We start from the raw sequence: 16,991 nt of genomic DNA, 5'->3' as shown, positions 1-16,991 counted from the left end.
TCCGCACACCGTCGGCAAGGACCTGAATACCCCCCAATTTTCTCCCATAGCTGACGGCGGGATATGCCGCGATTGTATAAATGTGGCAGTATAGGGAGTCCCTGTTCTCCTTATCTAATTCTGTGAAGTTATCACATACCATATATTCTCAAATTTAATTCCCCCTTTAATAAATGCCCCATCTTTTTTCCAAAAAAAATTGACCAAAATGCAGAAATGTCCATGCAATAGCATGTACGCATGGTAAGTAAACTCACCATTGTGTTTGTTTTTAAGTTTGATAGAGATGCTAGTAGTATACCAAACTCATTCTGTTTGTTTTTATGTTTGTTTGCTGAGGATACCGTTATTATTATTATTATACCCAACTCATTATTATGTTTGTTTTTATGTCTGTTTGTCTGATAGGGATGCAAGTAGTATACCCAACTCACCCCAGGCCGGTAAACCATCACCAAAGCCGTCATCGTCATCGGGAGCATCTGTGCCGCCACGGCAACAGAAACCAACTCAAGCAACCAAGAAGAAGCAAGCAAGCAAGGGAAAAAGAAGAAGGAGGCGGCTGGTGATCAGCAGATCACATTATCATTTAACCCCATAATAAATACCTGCCTATTGGTCAAAAAGGAGTTTTCATTATCAATTGGACCAATCAGCACCATTGTTAGAATAATTTCACTACACAAAAAAATTGGGGTGAATTATTTGCAAAGCTCCATTCTGATTGGTGATTAAAATGAAGTTATCATGTAATTGACCAATCGGAGTTAATGTTAGATCGGCAGGTAGTGCTCGAGGGTTAGGAAAAAAGTATGTCTCAAAGCTGCTGTGCGCACTGTTTTGCGGTGCGCATTTGTCTTGGAGAAATTGGCCAACTTTTGTTCCCTTTTTTTCTTTTTACAAAATGTTGGTAAAAATGTTTTGAAAGCATTTGTTGTAAGAATTATGTAATTAACACTTTAAATTGGTGAAAATATGTCATTATGTGTTTGAAAATATAAGTTTTTAATGCTTTTCTCAAGCTTAGTTGAGTCGGGGGAATAAAGGGGAAAAATGCATTCCACATTGGATATTTGCAAGTTTCGAGACATACCTTTTTTGGCCTCATTTAAGGCCAAAAAAATGTTGTTTGGTTGTTCCTTAGGAAAAAGAAATATATGCAACCAATTTGCGACCATGAAAATTTCGCACTCACAGTAAAATGACCAAAATAGTTCCTACTACTTTCTAACACAAACACAACAAGATAATTCATACAAAAATATGTATCTGCGGAAAAAGATGCGAAGGAAAGCCGAACAATATTTTTCTTGGCCTTATCAATATACTTACCTGACTGGCTCCGTAATAGCTAAAAGGCTGTAACCGATATTTACTTTTCATTATCTTACTTTCTATTGCCTTATGTAATTTGTACATGTAAACAGTTCTCACAAAACATGAAAGAAAGTCCAATCTAAGCTACAGTAAAACCCTTTATGGTTTCAGTCATGTTCATGTTTCTAATCTTAAATCCATAATGTAAATTCTTTTTTGTTTGAAAATTTAACCAGATTTTTTTGGCATATTTGTAATGTTTACATATGTCCCAACTTACACGGAATCAGCCAGATTTGTTGCGTTTGTATGACAATGGTGGAATTTTGAATTAACGTAAGTGGCCAAGATAGTATTAGTAAGTGGGCTTTCTTTATTTTGCCTCATTATTTCGGCTTAAGGGGGTACTACACCCCTGTGGTAAATTTGTGATTATTTTTCAATTTTTCTCCAAAAATAATAAGACACTGGTAACAAAAGTTATGTATATTATTGGGGCAAGGAATCCAATTACTACACTGAAATTTCAGTGACTCAAGACAGGCGGTTCAGTATATATGATAGAAAATGAGGTACATCGTAGCGGTACCTTATTTCTTATTATAAATAACGAACCGCTTGTCTTGGGTCACTGAAATTCCAGTGTAGTAATTGAATTCCTTGCCCCAATAATATACATAACTTTTGTTACCAATGTATTATTAGTTTTTGAGAAAAATGCACAAATAGACACAAATTTATCGAGGGGTGTAGTACCCCCTTAAAATGACCAAAAACCTTCTAATAGTTATTACTAATATTATTTCATAATATTTGGCAAAGAATAAAGATTCAAACATTTGACTGGAGGAATTGTATAATGGCTTTAACAGCATAATCTAATATGGCATCAAATTGAACTGGTGCTTGGACTCTTTATGGTAAACAACCATGAAATGCATACAAATCTGGCTTTGAATAATCTACAATTTTGATCCTTGTTTCTGGTTTTGTGGAAGTTGGTCACATGTTATATTTACTCTTAATATTTTTGAGTAAAAGGAAGAAGCACTATACAGTAAAATGTTATCTTTTTATTTTTCTGTTTATAACGTTAACATGAACTTTTATCATTACACACAAAAAGGTATGTAATGTTTTCTTTGTTTCTCTAGGGCTGTCACTAGAGAGGGATGTGACACCCCACAATACCTAGATTTGACGGCAAGAAATAAATTTTGTCGGCAAAATCATGTGCTTGTGGGCAAATTACAATATGTCATGTATATGTCAGCAAATTAAAATGCTGGTAGCATGACATGCTATATGTTGAATTGCAATAGCAATTTGGTTAAAAACATTTGTGGAAAAAATTCTTTTGGTCTCCTCTCTCTACGTATTCTTTAGATTCTTGAGCGCCAAGTTGTTGGGGGTCAACAATTCACAATTTTAGTTGGCAAAACAAAATTTCTGTTGGAAAAAAGGACTGTATACCTCTATTCCAACTGGTAAAAGATGAGCCTGTCTGTTCCACTTATGAATTAAGTATTTTCATACCAAAATCAATGCTGTTTCAATCATGTAACTTGTCCAGAGCTTTGTGAGTTTTGAGATAGAAAAAAGTAAGTACGCTGAAAAAGTACCAAATTGTGAAAAAACCAATGAGGTAGAATCAAAGAGTACCGACTCTGCCATACTTGTGTGTCCATCATGGAGGCCTAATAATGTACCTGCAGATTATTTCGCTATTTCGATTAAAATTCAGATTTTTTTTTGCATTCTTCATAAACATGTGATAAGCACTGTATGCCCAAACCTTTGAAATGCTTAAACTTTAAGATATACCTTTCTGGCCCTTGCCGATGAATGCCTGAGGTACATTAAGTGGCCTCCATGAGGGATAAAAAAAACCAAGATGGCGGATTTGGCATAGATTTACGTATGGTAATCTTTGGTGATTAATATTTATGGGTAAAACAAGAAATCATTTAATGTGAAGTTAGGACCTGTAGTCCATTTGATTTCCTTGAGAGAGTGACGTGTGTGTATAATATGAAATCGTGCAGGTTAACTTTTTGACTTACAGAACTGGCGTGTTTATAATGCACGGTCAAAGCGGTACATCTGAACACAAGCAAAGTAAATCCATCAAAGTACATCACTCTCAAGGAAGCAATCCATGCTCCAGTGCGAGTAATATTAAATCACGCAGGTTGACTAAAGAACTGGCGTGTTTATACATGCGATCAAAGCGGTACATCTGTACATAAGCAAAGTAACTCCATCAAAGTATTGACGTCATTCTTTCAAGGAAGTCACATGGACTACAGCATATTGTCACCCTCCTATATAGTATAATTGCCCAAGTCATTTCTTGTATAAAATATGGTTCAAGCATGCATCAGTTGTGTAATCACCATACTTATTTTGGATTATTCCCTTTAATTTGTATCATTATCATTTGTTCTTGAGCAACGATTGGGGAATAAATAATGTTTAAATACATTCTTGAACCATATTTTGTACTCTGTTTACAAAAAATGACTTGGGCAATTAGCGTAGTAAGGTGACAATATGATACCAATATCTCACCAATATTAGTGTAAGTTGGGGATGATGTTGTTGATTGGGTCACGACCTTTAACCCCAGGATTGATAGAATCATGCTTAATCAAGAAGGAACTTGTTTAAAACATTCAGATATAAATCATGACTTGTGTTCACTTTTGTTTAATTAAGTAAACATTGTGCTCAGTTGAGGCAATGGGCTATTCCATTTAAAATCCACACTCACCCTAAGGAAGATTTTAGAAATATCTTCCACAGGGGGAGTATGAGTTTCAAATAGAACAGACAGTTGGGTAATTTCCATTTGAAATACTCACGCCAGTTGTGGAAGATGTAGGTAAAGCCATAATGCAGGGGGACTATGGGTTTCAAAATGATAACATACTCCCCCTGTGGCAGATATTTCCAAAATCTTCACCAGTGGTAGTGTGGATTTTAAATGGAATAGCCCAGTAAGGCGACGAAAAAAGAAAACCCTGTTCTATGGGTCCAAATTGGGAAAAAAATTTCCTGTACAAATGAATGCCGACCCAAATTTCGGAAATTTCAGGAACAAAATTTTTTTTTTGTATTTTCTCAAATTGCAAATTATTTACAGATTTTGGTGATTTTTTTTGTCATTTCATAAAAAAAGATAAAGATAAAAAAAGCCGACCGACCGGACCCTACTTGAAAGGTACGGTACGTCCGCCTGTAGAACAGGGTTTCTTTTGTTTGTCACCTAATGAGAAATTCAGATCAAGCAGAAAAGTGATGTCCGGTAAAAAAAGCTAATTAACACTTTACCTTAATCTATTCTTTTTCGGCTTTTAATTAAATGTCTTATTAAAATGACCATTAAATATACTCTCATGATTATATGACAATTGTGTTTTTCTTTGTTTCTTATGAGTTGTGATTGACACATAGATGAGATCATAAGGGTATTATGCCGTTATTAGGCCCCAAAAAAAGGTTTGTCTCAAAGCTTGGCACGCGCGTTTGTAAAATCGTGTGATTTGAAAAAAGTAAATGCAGAAATTTTTTTTTTTTTATCTTTCCACAGTATACACCAGGTACACCGTGCTTTTATTTTATCAGCAGGTTACATACAACGTAGCATGAATAATATAATCATAGAAAACATTATGATATGTGATATGTATAAACAATGCATTTGTACTCAATAAACATGATACCGTATACAATTATAATTATTTTACAAAATGGAGTTCCAACGTTTATGCCATTCATTTAACCTTTTGCCAGTACATGACATGCTTTTTTTCTACCTTAGCAGTCTTCTTAAGCCTCCTAATAAAATAAGAAATATTTAGAGAACCTTGTTTATACTTCACATCATAAATGAATTTTTTCCCATGAAGAACAAGGAAGTTGAATTTGGACACATCTGGGTCAAGAATACCTAACAAAACACTCTTCATGTCCAGGTAAACCTGTTTTTTATGATTTGATTTTGAACATCATTCCAGAAATTTCTTACAACATTACATTCCCAAAAGAGATGCTGTATAGTCTCAACTTCATGTTTACAAAAATAACACAAATTGGAATCAACATAACCAAATTTAAACATATTATTATTGGTACCAAGGTACCTATGAAGAATTTTAAATTGAAAATATCTAAGTTGGGTCGATCGGGAGGAGGACAATGGAATTTGATAAATATCACACCAATTCAAATCAATATTATCAAAGATATACGACCATTTCTCCTCAGCGATTGGTGGTTTGAAGAGCTTACTAATACAGATATCACTAATGGTTTTACACACTTTAACAGTCTTCGTAATTCTGGCTAGCATCTCCTCCTGAGATGAATTAATATTATCATTGTCCTCCCCCTCTTGACACTTCTTTTCCATTTATTTGGAATGGCATAAATAAGTGAATAGTAGTCCAAAAAGTTACACTTCAAATTAAACTTATCTTTTAAACGTGACAAGGCTAAACAATTCCCCATCATCATCTAAAATATCTTCCAAAAACTTAATCCCTTTACTGCACCATACATGCCTATAAATAGTGCTACCATTGATAATAATAGAAGAATTATTCCAGAGAATTTGATGTCTAAAATTATATGCAGGAGGATCATAAGTCGTAAAACACCATGCATTTACAACATCTTTAATAAAATTACTTTTAATACGATTAATACATCTAGCAGAAGGTTTTACATTACACTCCCAAATGAGATTACCACCTAAATTCTGTAAATGGTGTCTATAAAAATACTTCCAACTACTATCATTCGTATCCAGAAGACGTTTCACCCAAGCAATTTTGAGACCGTTAATAATGGATGGAACATGAATCATCTTAAGACCGCCTTGCCCGTAGTTCCCAATAATAGTACTTCTTCTAATTTTATCAGGTTTGTTTGACCAAACAAATTTGAAAATAATAGAATTCAATTCCTTAACAAATGCATCAGGCGGATTTGGGAGAACCGAAAAAAGGAAAATAAGCTGTGAGAGAGCAAGAGATTTAAGAATGGTAATTTTGCCAATTGAGTGAGATCTCTCATAGACCAAATTCTAAGAATCTCTTTGAGTTTTTTTAATTTGGGCGCAAAGTTTAACTCAAAAGTATTATTTAGATTAGAATCAAAAAGTACTCCTAAAAGTCTAACAGGCTGAATGGTGTACGACAGATCAATATCACTAACATTGGGAGGGTTTCTACGAAAAGAGCCAAGAGCTAAAAGCTCAGATTTATCAAAATTAATTTTAAGACCTGAAAATGATTGAAATTTCTTGAGGATACAAATAATCTGTTTTAATGAATCAACATCCCTAATAAAAATCGTAGTGTCATCAGCATATGCACTTACAAGAATATCCTTATCAACAATTTTAATACCTTTCACAATATTATCATTCCTGATCATACAATTCAGGATTTCACTACAAATAATATATAAGAGAGGGCTAAGCGGGCATCCCTGACGAAGACCGCATAATAATGGAAAAAAGGTGGATCCATGACCATTATTTGTTACACAAGACGAAATATTTGAATAGAAAACTTGGACCCATCTTATAAGATCTTGACCGAAATTAAAAAATTTAAGAGTTTTAAACAGGAAAGACCATTCTAATTTATCGAACGCTTTTTCGAAATCAATTAAAAACATTAGCCCTGGCAAGTTATTATCATTCAGATACTCAATTGTATCAAGAGCAAGCCTAATATTTTTACCAATATAGCGTCCTTTTAGAAAACCTGTTTGATCATTATGAATGATATTGGGAAGAACCTGTTTCAAACGAAGAGCAATAATTTTTGTGATGATTTTGTAGTCTGTGTTTAAAAGAGAAATTGGGCGCCAATTTTTTAAAAAGATGGGTCTTTGTCTTTCTTAGGTATTAAATTAATAATGCCTCTGCACTGATCAACAGAAAGGTTTCCATTCTGAAAAGAATAATTATAACTTTTAATTAAAATGTCACCTAGATCATTAAAAACAATTTATAAAACTCAGGGGGAAAACCATCTGTACCAGGTGTTTTGTTATTAGGCATTGTTTTTAAAGCATCAAGACATTCCTTTCTGGTCACCTGACCCTCACATTGTTTTTGCATGTCATCATTCAACTTGGGAATATTATCATTATTATCAAAAAGATCATCATAATTAAAATCAAGAGGGTTACATGAACTATAGAGATTCTGATAATATGTCTTTTCTTCATCTAAAATTCCCTTGGGATCTGTAATTGGTTGATTGGAGTCACTGCTATACAATTTAGAGATTGTTTTCTGTCTTTGATTCCTCCTTTCTAAATTAATGAAATATTTTGAATTTCTCTCGCCATGCTCAATCCAGTTTGCTCTTGATCTAATAATTGAACCCTCAGCTTTAATCTTATACATGTCTTCAAGCTCAGATTTACACTCATTAATAGTATTTAAAAGATTATCACATGGGTCAGAACTATATTTTTCTTCAAGATTATTGATCTTATTGACCAATCTAGCTTCGAGAGTTTTGCGCTCCCTGGAAAGTTTTGCAGAATATTTCATTGTCATTGATCTAATATGACATTTTAAATAATCCCAAAGCAAATTCGGATTCAGATCTTTATTATCATCATTTTGACAATGTCATCAATCCAGCGTTTCACAGAATTGACATAATTTATGTCATGCAAAAGTGAAGTATTAAACTTCCAGAACCCACGTCCACGAGCTGCATTAGATGTTACAATGTTAATATCAACTGATGAGTGGTCATTTTTAAAACCAGTAGAAATACTACAGTTATCAATCTGAGACAATAAATTAAACGATACAAGGAAAAAGTCTAGACGACAATATACAGGAGGATTACTATTAGAGTGCCAAGTATACTTATACACATTAGGATTTTTCCTTCTCCAAATATCAACTAAATCATATGCAGTAATAATATCATTAATATATTTACGTGAATTACAATGTGTTTGCGCCCTCCCCCCTTTTTTATCCATCATAACATCAAGAACACAGTTGAAATCCCCACCCCAAACAATTGACTCACAATCAAAGTCATTCATCTTTCTATGGATACTTTCAAAGAAAAGAGGATCATCTTTGTTTGGACCATAAACATTAATAACAGTAATCTTTTGGTTATTTAAAGTAATATCCAAAATAATAAATCTACCATCCTCATCATGGTAAGTTTTAACCAAATCAAAATTGCAAGAGTTTTTAAAAGAATACAAACTCCTCTACTATTGGAGGTGCCATGAGAGAATAAAACATTTGCATTACCCCAATCATCTTTCCATTCCTGCTCAAAATTAAAACTAGAGTGAGTTTCCTGAAGCAAAAATATTTCAGCAGGTCTATTTTTAAGCCAAGAAAAAACTTGAACACGTTTGACACGATCCCCCAAACCTCTAACATTCATTGAATAAAAACTAACCCCACGTGGATTACTCATTTAAAAAAAATAAAAAATTGTTTGCAAACATCAAAACAAAGGAATAGTGCACATTAAAGGGAAAAAGATTGTATTTCACCAGACCGGCAGAAGAGTCAAACTTGTGAATATATAATTGGTTCATGAAAGGGAACTCTATTGTACAGCATAACATACACGTATTTGACATAATTATAATATTGTTGATATAATATGAAACATTATCATGTTTATAAGTGTTACCATGTTTATAGATATCATTTAAAGAATTCATATTGTTTATACACACATTTATGCAACCATAATACTTCTGAAAGGCAAATATGCCAAAGTTACTCAAAATAAGCCTTGGCCTATAAACCAGATATGATGGAACAGACTGGTTATACCCGAAAAAGCGGGTAATTTCATGCGATCGATCACTACACTTGCCAATCGGGTCTAAAAAAAATAATGAAGGATAATTGCTCAAATCGTTTTTTTAGCTTTTTCCAGAAAAATTCGGCGAAAATCAGATGTTTGTCCTCAAAATATCATCGCATTTCGCATTTGTTTTCAAACAACTCGTGAGCTTTGAGACAAACCTTTTTTTTTTTTGCCTTTTAAGCATATAATGCAGATATTATATTGTTTAGGATAATAGAAACTGGACATTTTTGACCATTTTTGTCAAAGTTTTCCCCCCTTCAAAGTTGACTTGCTCCCTTACCCCCTCTTTGCCTACTCTATGAAAAAATGTGGGCTACGCCACTATCACCACATCGGTTGATGGATTGTAAACATACCCAGTCTCCAAACCCAGAGGGGGGAGGGGGGTGTAGACCTACTCAGTAGGTCAGTACAGATGACCAAACACTCTCAAATAACAAAAGGTTCTAGATAGAACCTTGTTTGTCCAAGGAGAACCCTCCATCTTGTTCCCCTAAAAAAGGTTGGTGCAATTTTTGATGCTTTTGGAACCATTTTTAAGGGTTCTCGTGAGAGGACAACTTTAGAACCGTGCTGCGAACATGGGTAGCATTTTTAACCTTTTGGTATATCAATGACCCCTTTTTCTAGGCCAATATTATTTTAGAATATGGATGGGTCCTTTTTCAAAATTGTCTATTTTTTTTCGGAAAAGAACCCACTTTTGTCTCACTGTAGCCACAATTATTGAAATGTTAAGACAATTTGTGTCAAATTTGGCCTCAAATTGTGAATTTTGATATATTGATGGGTCCAAATTTCTTTAAAAAATTGGTATATTGATGGGTCCACTTTCAAATTGTCAGCGACTTTCCCCTACCCAAACAAACTTGAGTACCAGGGGGGGGGGGGCTCCAAATACCGGGATAAGATTAACTATAAAAGCTACAGTAATGTATATATCTTCCTTTGGTCTGGTTTTTGGCCACAATAATAACCCAGCAAACAAAACATTTTTCGACATCATTCACAAAAAGTTAGAAAATGTTGCCAGAAAAATTTAATGTCGGGTACTCGGGTTAGATAAAGAGTATAAAACGTTTTCAAAACATTCAAAAACGTTTTATGATATTCTAACATAATGTTATTTAAGTGTTGACAAAATGCTTGGCAAAAAAATGTTTGGGAAAAATATTTAACAATAACATTTTGAAAACAGTTTACAAATATTTTTGTAGTGTGGTTTCATAACCTTTATATATCCCGACATTTAATGTTATTAAAACATTTTTACCAAAACCAAAAAAATCCATAATATAACCTGTTAAAAACGTTTTAAAAACGTGTTTGCTGAGAATGTAAAGAAAGATTGTAAAATTTTGACCCTCTCGCCCCTCCCCTCCCCAACCTGGCTAGTCCGCATATTCTCTAATATTTTAAAATAAGAATTCATTTAAAAAACAAGTCTACGTGATGTCACCAAAATGAGTGATTTTAACATGTGATATTTACAAATCTCAGAAATATCAAGTTGAAACCAGAAATAAATGAATTTCTATAGGTTGGAAAAGTTAGGTTTAAAGCTCTGCGTGCTAGCCATTGGTTTCAACATAAAAAGTCTCAGTTTTGAGATATTTTCTCAAAATATCAAGAGCTATCTTAAGAACCGCTGAACCAATACTAGGCTTGTTTGTACTCATTTTAATGCATTTTTCACGCTGATTCCAAATATAGTCATGAAAATTTACATATCTGAAATATTTGAATTTTTAAAACTAAATTTGAAACTTGTCTGAAGTCGACACCCGTGGAGAGAGTTAAAGCTCAAGCAGAAGCACGTGAGTGAGAAATATCAGCAATAGAGAGCTTGCGAAATGACGCTACGTTAACTTTAACTTTAACCCATTTTGGTTTTGAATACATAATCCTCTATAATCCTCTATAAGTTAAAGTTAAAGTTAACGTAACGTCATTTCGCAAGCTCTCTAAAGAGAAGAAGAGAAACAGAGAAAGTGGAGAGGGAAAGAGAGAGAGTGGGGAGGGCCCGGGAAGAGAGAGAGAGAGAGGAGAGGAGGTGTGTGTGTGGGGGGGTGGGTAAACGTCATTCAGGAGCTAATCATCAGTGGCGGCGCCAGGAATATTTGGGGGGGCTCTGATTTAAAGGAGTATTTCGTGATCCTATCATCCTCTTTTTATGACATTTTTCAGTAGATATCCACGTAAAAAGCTTATTCCTAAAATTTCCGTTGATTTGCGTTTGCGAGTTATGCATTATTTATGTGTATTACACTGCTCCATAGACAATGTGTTGAAATTTCGTTCAGGTAAATTAAAATTTTACGATATCTTTGCTAAACGAATTTACCTGCAAGAAATATTTTGTATATAAACATTATGTAGCCAGAGGTTTCCAGTGATATAAAAATCTCAAACTTTTTTGAGAAATGAGTGACGGGATGATGCTATGGATCACAAAATGCCCTTTTAAGACTTTACTTGTTGAAATCGATTGGGAATTAAAGATACGGTGATCTAAAACCTGAAGGAAGAAACGAAATCAAAAGTAACACTTTTGTGTTCTGAAAGCACGAAAGACTTGGTAACAAAAATCACCCATCCAAAACAAAAACAACGCATATCACGTCTTTAAAACAATACATTTATTATAATAAATAAATTATTAATTCATTGTTAATTTATTATCTATTTTGAACGATTTTGAGCATTTCACCCATTTGTCTTTTCTTGTTTTTCATATGCCTTTATATTTTTGAAGTTGGCAAAGTGATGAAAAACACCATCAAAGGTAGGCACGAGTATAGGCTATGCTATCTTCAGTAGACAGCAACGGTGCATACATAGGCGCAAAACAGTCTGGTTTTAAACGTTTAAATCAAATTAAATTGACCTTTGAATTAAATAAGATGAAAACGTGCACCAGCAGCGTGAATTACCTTCCCAGCAAACCGAATATTTCATATTATTAAAAAGTTTTAAAAAAAATGTTTTTGAAAAGATTTTTAAATCTTTTCAAAAACATTTAAAAATAACTTTTGAAAAACATTTCTTGGTGTAGATTATTCATCCCGTAATTCAAAACATTATTTTGTAAACTAAATCTAATACTGGAACTAAAATTTGCAACTCACTTTGCTAAGTCGGACTTCATCAGGTGTGATGCCGTCTGACGTCATAACACCTGACGTCATCACAACATCATCAATAAAATCAATCAAATGCCTGATGAGTCCAAGTTATCGGACGCAACGTAGCCAAGCATAGGCCTACCAAATGGCCTATGAGCAAAGTGAGTTACAAATTTTAGTTCCAGTATTAGATTTAATTTACAAAATAATGTTTTGAAGAACATACTTACAGCATAAAAAGGATGAATTTTATTAGTGTAGGTTTCAGATAGATAAAATGGCAATCCAGGAAGGACGTCAGTAGGCATATGTTTAGTCTTCATTTTAATTTTGTATAGGCCTAAAGGCATGCATAATCTATCTAGTAAAACCTATTCACACCTATTATACATTCTTAATCAAATTTTAAATACCCATCCTTCAAACATCATAATTTATTATTATGGTGAAACAAAACTAGAAGTTTGAGTGTTATAAACGTTTTACGCCCTTATAACCTCACATTTGTTTTCTGGCAAGTTACGTTTCAGTGGCGTAGATTAAATACCACTAATTATGTATTACACAGGTTTCAATGGGAAAATGCCTAATTTCGGGTGGAATTTTCTCATATTCAGAACTCTCACAGTTCAATGCCACTAATATCAGGTGAAACTATATGATTTAGATGCCAAATGATCAAAAATTCAACATCGGTTGACCTGAGACTTTTCTTGTTTTAACGCACTGAACCGTAAACACCTTACAATGACAGTGCGCCTGAAAGTTACAATAGCATAGGGCGAATATTTACTAAAAACCGAAGCCGTGCGTATGAATTTTGGTACTATTACAACAAAAATGTCATATAATGCGAAAATGTGCCATTTTGAAGCATCAAACTCTAAAAAGTATTTTTATGGCTATATAACTTGATCAATTTCAGCGATTTTAATGCAGTCTTTTAGAATGCCATGAAAACAAATAGTTACTCATCGTATTTCAATGTATCGCCCAGGCCTATTAGTGGTCTTTAACCTGTAGCATTGAGTCATCCAACAACCATGATGGGGGGAGGAGGGGGAATTGGAAACCGATCCTGATGGGGGGTCACAAGCCATTTCTGCAAATTTTCTATGGGATTTTCTAAATATTCGGATCGATGGGGGGGGGGGGGCACGTGCCCCCCAATCAGGCTATACGTATACAGGGAACTTGGCCGATTTGGTCCAGTACTGGGCCAGTGTTGGGCCACACCTGGTACCGGCGATTGGATCAACAAAAGGACCTTTCGTGTGGTCCAGCAAAAGTGACACTTGGATTGGACCATAATGCGGAGCCGCTTGCAATGGGCCACATCAAGCCACTTTTGCTGGCCCAGAGCTGGTAGTACCACGAGCTGTCTTTAAGTTTTCATAAAAATTCTAATCAATCACCGGATGTGTTAAAGCTTATAAAAAGTAAATTAGATGCCGTTTAAAAGGTTTTTATTCGTATATCTTGGCCCAAAAGCATATACATATTTAACAGAATGTTAGAGGATTCAGGCTGACCACTGACGGCATCGAATAGGTATGTATAAACTATAAAAAAAATCTTGTAATTTCACATGCATAAATCTCATTTAGGCCTAGTTTCATTTTCCGCGAGCGGAGAGTGTCATGTCATGCATGTCAGCTCAAGAACATGAATGATGAACATGATGTAGGACTAGGAGATATGACAATGACATATTTGTGGTAAATATGCTGACTGAATTTGGATCCACGATTAATGGAACAGTTTATTAGATCATTAGAAGACACAAGTTCATTCTGGGGAAACTATGACTTGCATTGGCATGCATGCATGCCGCCTTGCAATGCATTTTGGTTTATAGGTCTTCCACTCTTTTGCAAAGAAAAAGGAGAGAAGAGAAAGAGGGGAAAGGAGAAAAAGAGAGCGGAGAAAAGGAGAAGAGAAATACTTACATTGCACATAGGCCCATGCCTAAAAAACGGACATTTGGTTCAGACGTAGGCCCTATAGGCCCTAGGCTAGGCCTGTGATTAATTTAGGCATTACTTGAAGGCGGGTCCTCGGCACAAAAACATGTGAAAATTACTGCTGGCCCGTCGACATGCCTATTAAGACTGACTCTGCTTACTTCAACATCGATCCATGCTTTAATTGCGAGTCTCAAGTTTTATAGGCCTAAATGCCGGGGGCACTCACATGTAGGCCCCCTAAAGGTGGTACGGGTATGTGCGGCGGTCAAGGGTCCCTTTTTCAGGCTCTCCGGCACTAAGCCCCACATTTGCAATATGCTCCAGTTCATTGACAACTGTAGCTCTTTAGCTAAAATTTGGAAATTTTTAGCTCCAAAGCCTATAATTTGGCCGATTTTATGTAGTTCACAGAGTCCCACAAATATGTTGAAATTTCAGTTCATCAAGCCCCTATTTTGACCCAAAATTAGTTCTTGGGTCCCAAACTGTGGCGCTCCACGCCGCACACCCCTACCAAAATTTTAGTTGAGTGCCCCCCCCGGCCTAAATGTCGCTTGTGTAACATTTAAAATTTTGCAAATTGAGTTTGCCCACCCCCTTTTTTGATAGTTTAAAAATAATGCAGCAAATGGCTTCAATTGGACATTCATTTTCCAACTACTGTGTGGGGAACATCCCCCTCAGGCTCAGACACCTCCTGCGTAGTGGATAAACAAGCGGCCAGCCATTTTCGCTTCTGCTTTCGACATTTGCCAATTCAAACTTGTCCACAAAAGCCCCACAAAAGACTTCATGGACTGCTCATTTCACACATTCTCGGCTTTTTCAAACTAAGATTTTACTAACTAATAGTGCAAAAATGGTCCACCAAATCGCTTCAATTAGGTCTTCATTTGGCAAAAGTTTCTTACTTCTGAGGGGGAACATGATCACATCAAACCTCAGACACCCACCCTGCCTCGCGCAAGTGCGACGCGATGGCCGCTATGCGGCAATTAAAAAAAATGTATTACTTTTTCTGAAATTGGGCTCTTGTTGGGCATCCAGTTTTATACGCCTTGCGCCTGGGTGTTTAGGCCTATTCTATTTTGAACTGCTTATTCTGAACTGCATACGGTACTTAATTTTGTTTAAAAGCTACGGTATAGCTTTTTTGTATTTTTTCAACCCAAATATCAAGTCACTTTTCAGGAATGTCAGCCGGGTAAAATGTGTGTAAATAAATTTTATCACCATTAGAAGCTTTGTCCAAAAGTGCTGCACAAAAACCTTAAAATCATATGGCCTCTTTAAATCTTAAATCATGACTCTTATTGCAGCCTCTCTGCTTAGTGCTTATAGGCCTATGTATTTACATACATGTATAAAAGTAGAAAAATCCAAATAATATGTATTTCATGCTGAAATGGCTTGTGGTTTGCTGGAGGTCATAGATCAAAAACTATGGGTTAGGGGGGGACAAGCAATTTTGGAGCACATTCTCTAAAGGGGCTCAGGAAAACAAGCGATTTTTGGCGGGCGGTGGGGGGGGGACAAGCGATTTTTGGCGAGCCGTTTGGGAATTTACCCCCAGGGGTGCTCATAATTATTGCACAGCCCCAGACAAGAATAAAGAATCGGAACATGTGTTATTTAGTGACTTTTAAATAAATACCGCGGTACTGAAAATGATATGAATAAACATTTAGATGACCAAAATGTTTATTACTTTGTATCAATATTTTATTTTGTTGTTTCAGACAGGAATTGAGGAATATCACATCAGAAAGTATCGTGACTTGATCAACATCATTCACAGAGCCAAGCACGGTATGAAAATGGTTACATGGTGACAGTGAAAGCAGACAATTGGAATGACTTCAAATCAACATCATAGATGTGTCACTATGTGTTCCAGTTAAAATGTTGTTGAAATTGCATTGATTTTGCATATTTTCAACCGTGACTATAATAGGAATAGGCCTACATGCCATTCAGACCAACCAGGCTAGAATATTTGCATACTAGTTTGAGGATTGACTAGTTTATGGTTAGTCAAGCTGGATGGACTGGTAAAGGTAGATATACTAGCTTAATGTTAGTCAAGCAGGCTTGACTAGGTTGCTCGACTAGCTTCAAGTTTAAATTTTGCCACTCTGTGGTGACCTCTGTATGTGACCTCTGACCCAACTCTAAGTGGGGAAACACAACTGTCAACTGTCAGAGTCAACTACTGATATAGCTCTTGGCCAGAGCCCTCGGTGTACCCTTTAAGAAGATCCAGTGATCCACGAGTAAAATAAGCAAGTGAAGAAAATGTATAGTAAAACATGATATCACTACCAGTACTAAGCATGCTAAGGCAAAACTACATTTAGTCACCAACACAGCCTGTGCTCAGAAGTAACAGACCACTGCACTATCCCCTTGCGAAGGCAAGGCACCGAAAGCTTAAGCGAGCCAGTGGCTCACCAACATCACAACAGGGCCACACTGCAGGAAAGACCACTGATGACCCCACCCCACTAACGCGAAAGTCCACTAACCGAGCGCCTGCCGGTCTTTACTAGTGTGTGGTCAGAGGGGATATGGCATGGTTTTTCAGTTTTTCTTCTATTGGGTGGAAAATAGGTCGGCTTTGGAGCAAAGCTACTACTGATACTGTACTACACGTATACACTGCACTGCAGAGCAACACTTCAAGTTCTTGCCCC

General features: G+C 35.6%; 1 protein-coding gene across 1 annotated transcript in view; it reads left to right on the top strand.

Moving 5' to 3' along the window:
• LOC140162467 (signal recognition particle subunit SRP72-like) overlaps positions 1-2,710 on the top strand; it is a 28,775-nt gene extending 26,065 nt beyond the window's left edge. Inside the window, 2 exon segments of the mRNA XM_072185706.1 lie at positions 409-532; positions 534-2,710. Of these exon segments, the coding sequence (XP_072041807.1) occupies positions 409-532; positions 534-569 (160 nt within the window). The 3' untranslated portion in view covers positions 570-2,710.
• Positions 2,711-16,991: the final 14,281 nt, after the last annotated feature.

This window comes from Amphiura filiformis, chromosome 10 (assembly GCF_039555335.1).
Source record: "Amphiura filiformis chromosome 10, Afil_fr2py, whole genome shotgun sequence".
NCBI lineage: Eukaryota > Metazoa > Echinodermata > Ophiuroidea > Amphilepidida > Amphiuridae > Amphiura > Amphiura filiformis.
Note: the sequence above shows the minus strand (reverse complement) of the source record. Positions and strands in the feature narration are given on the sequence as shown.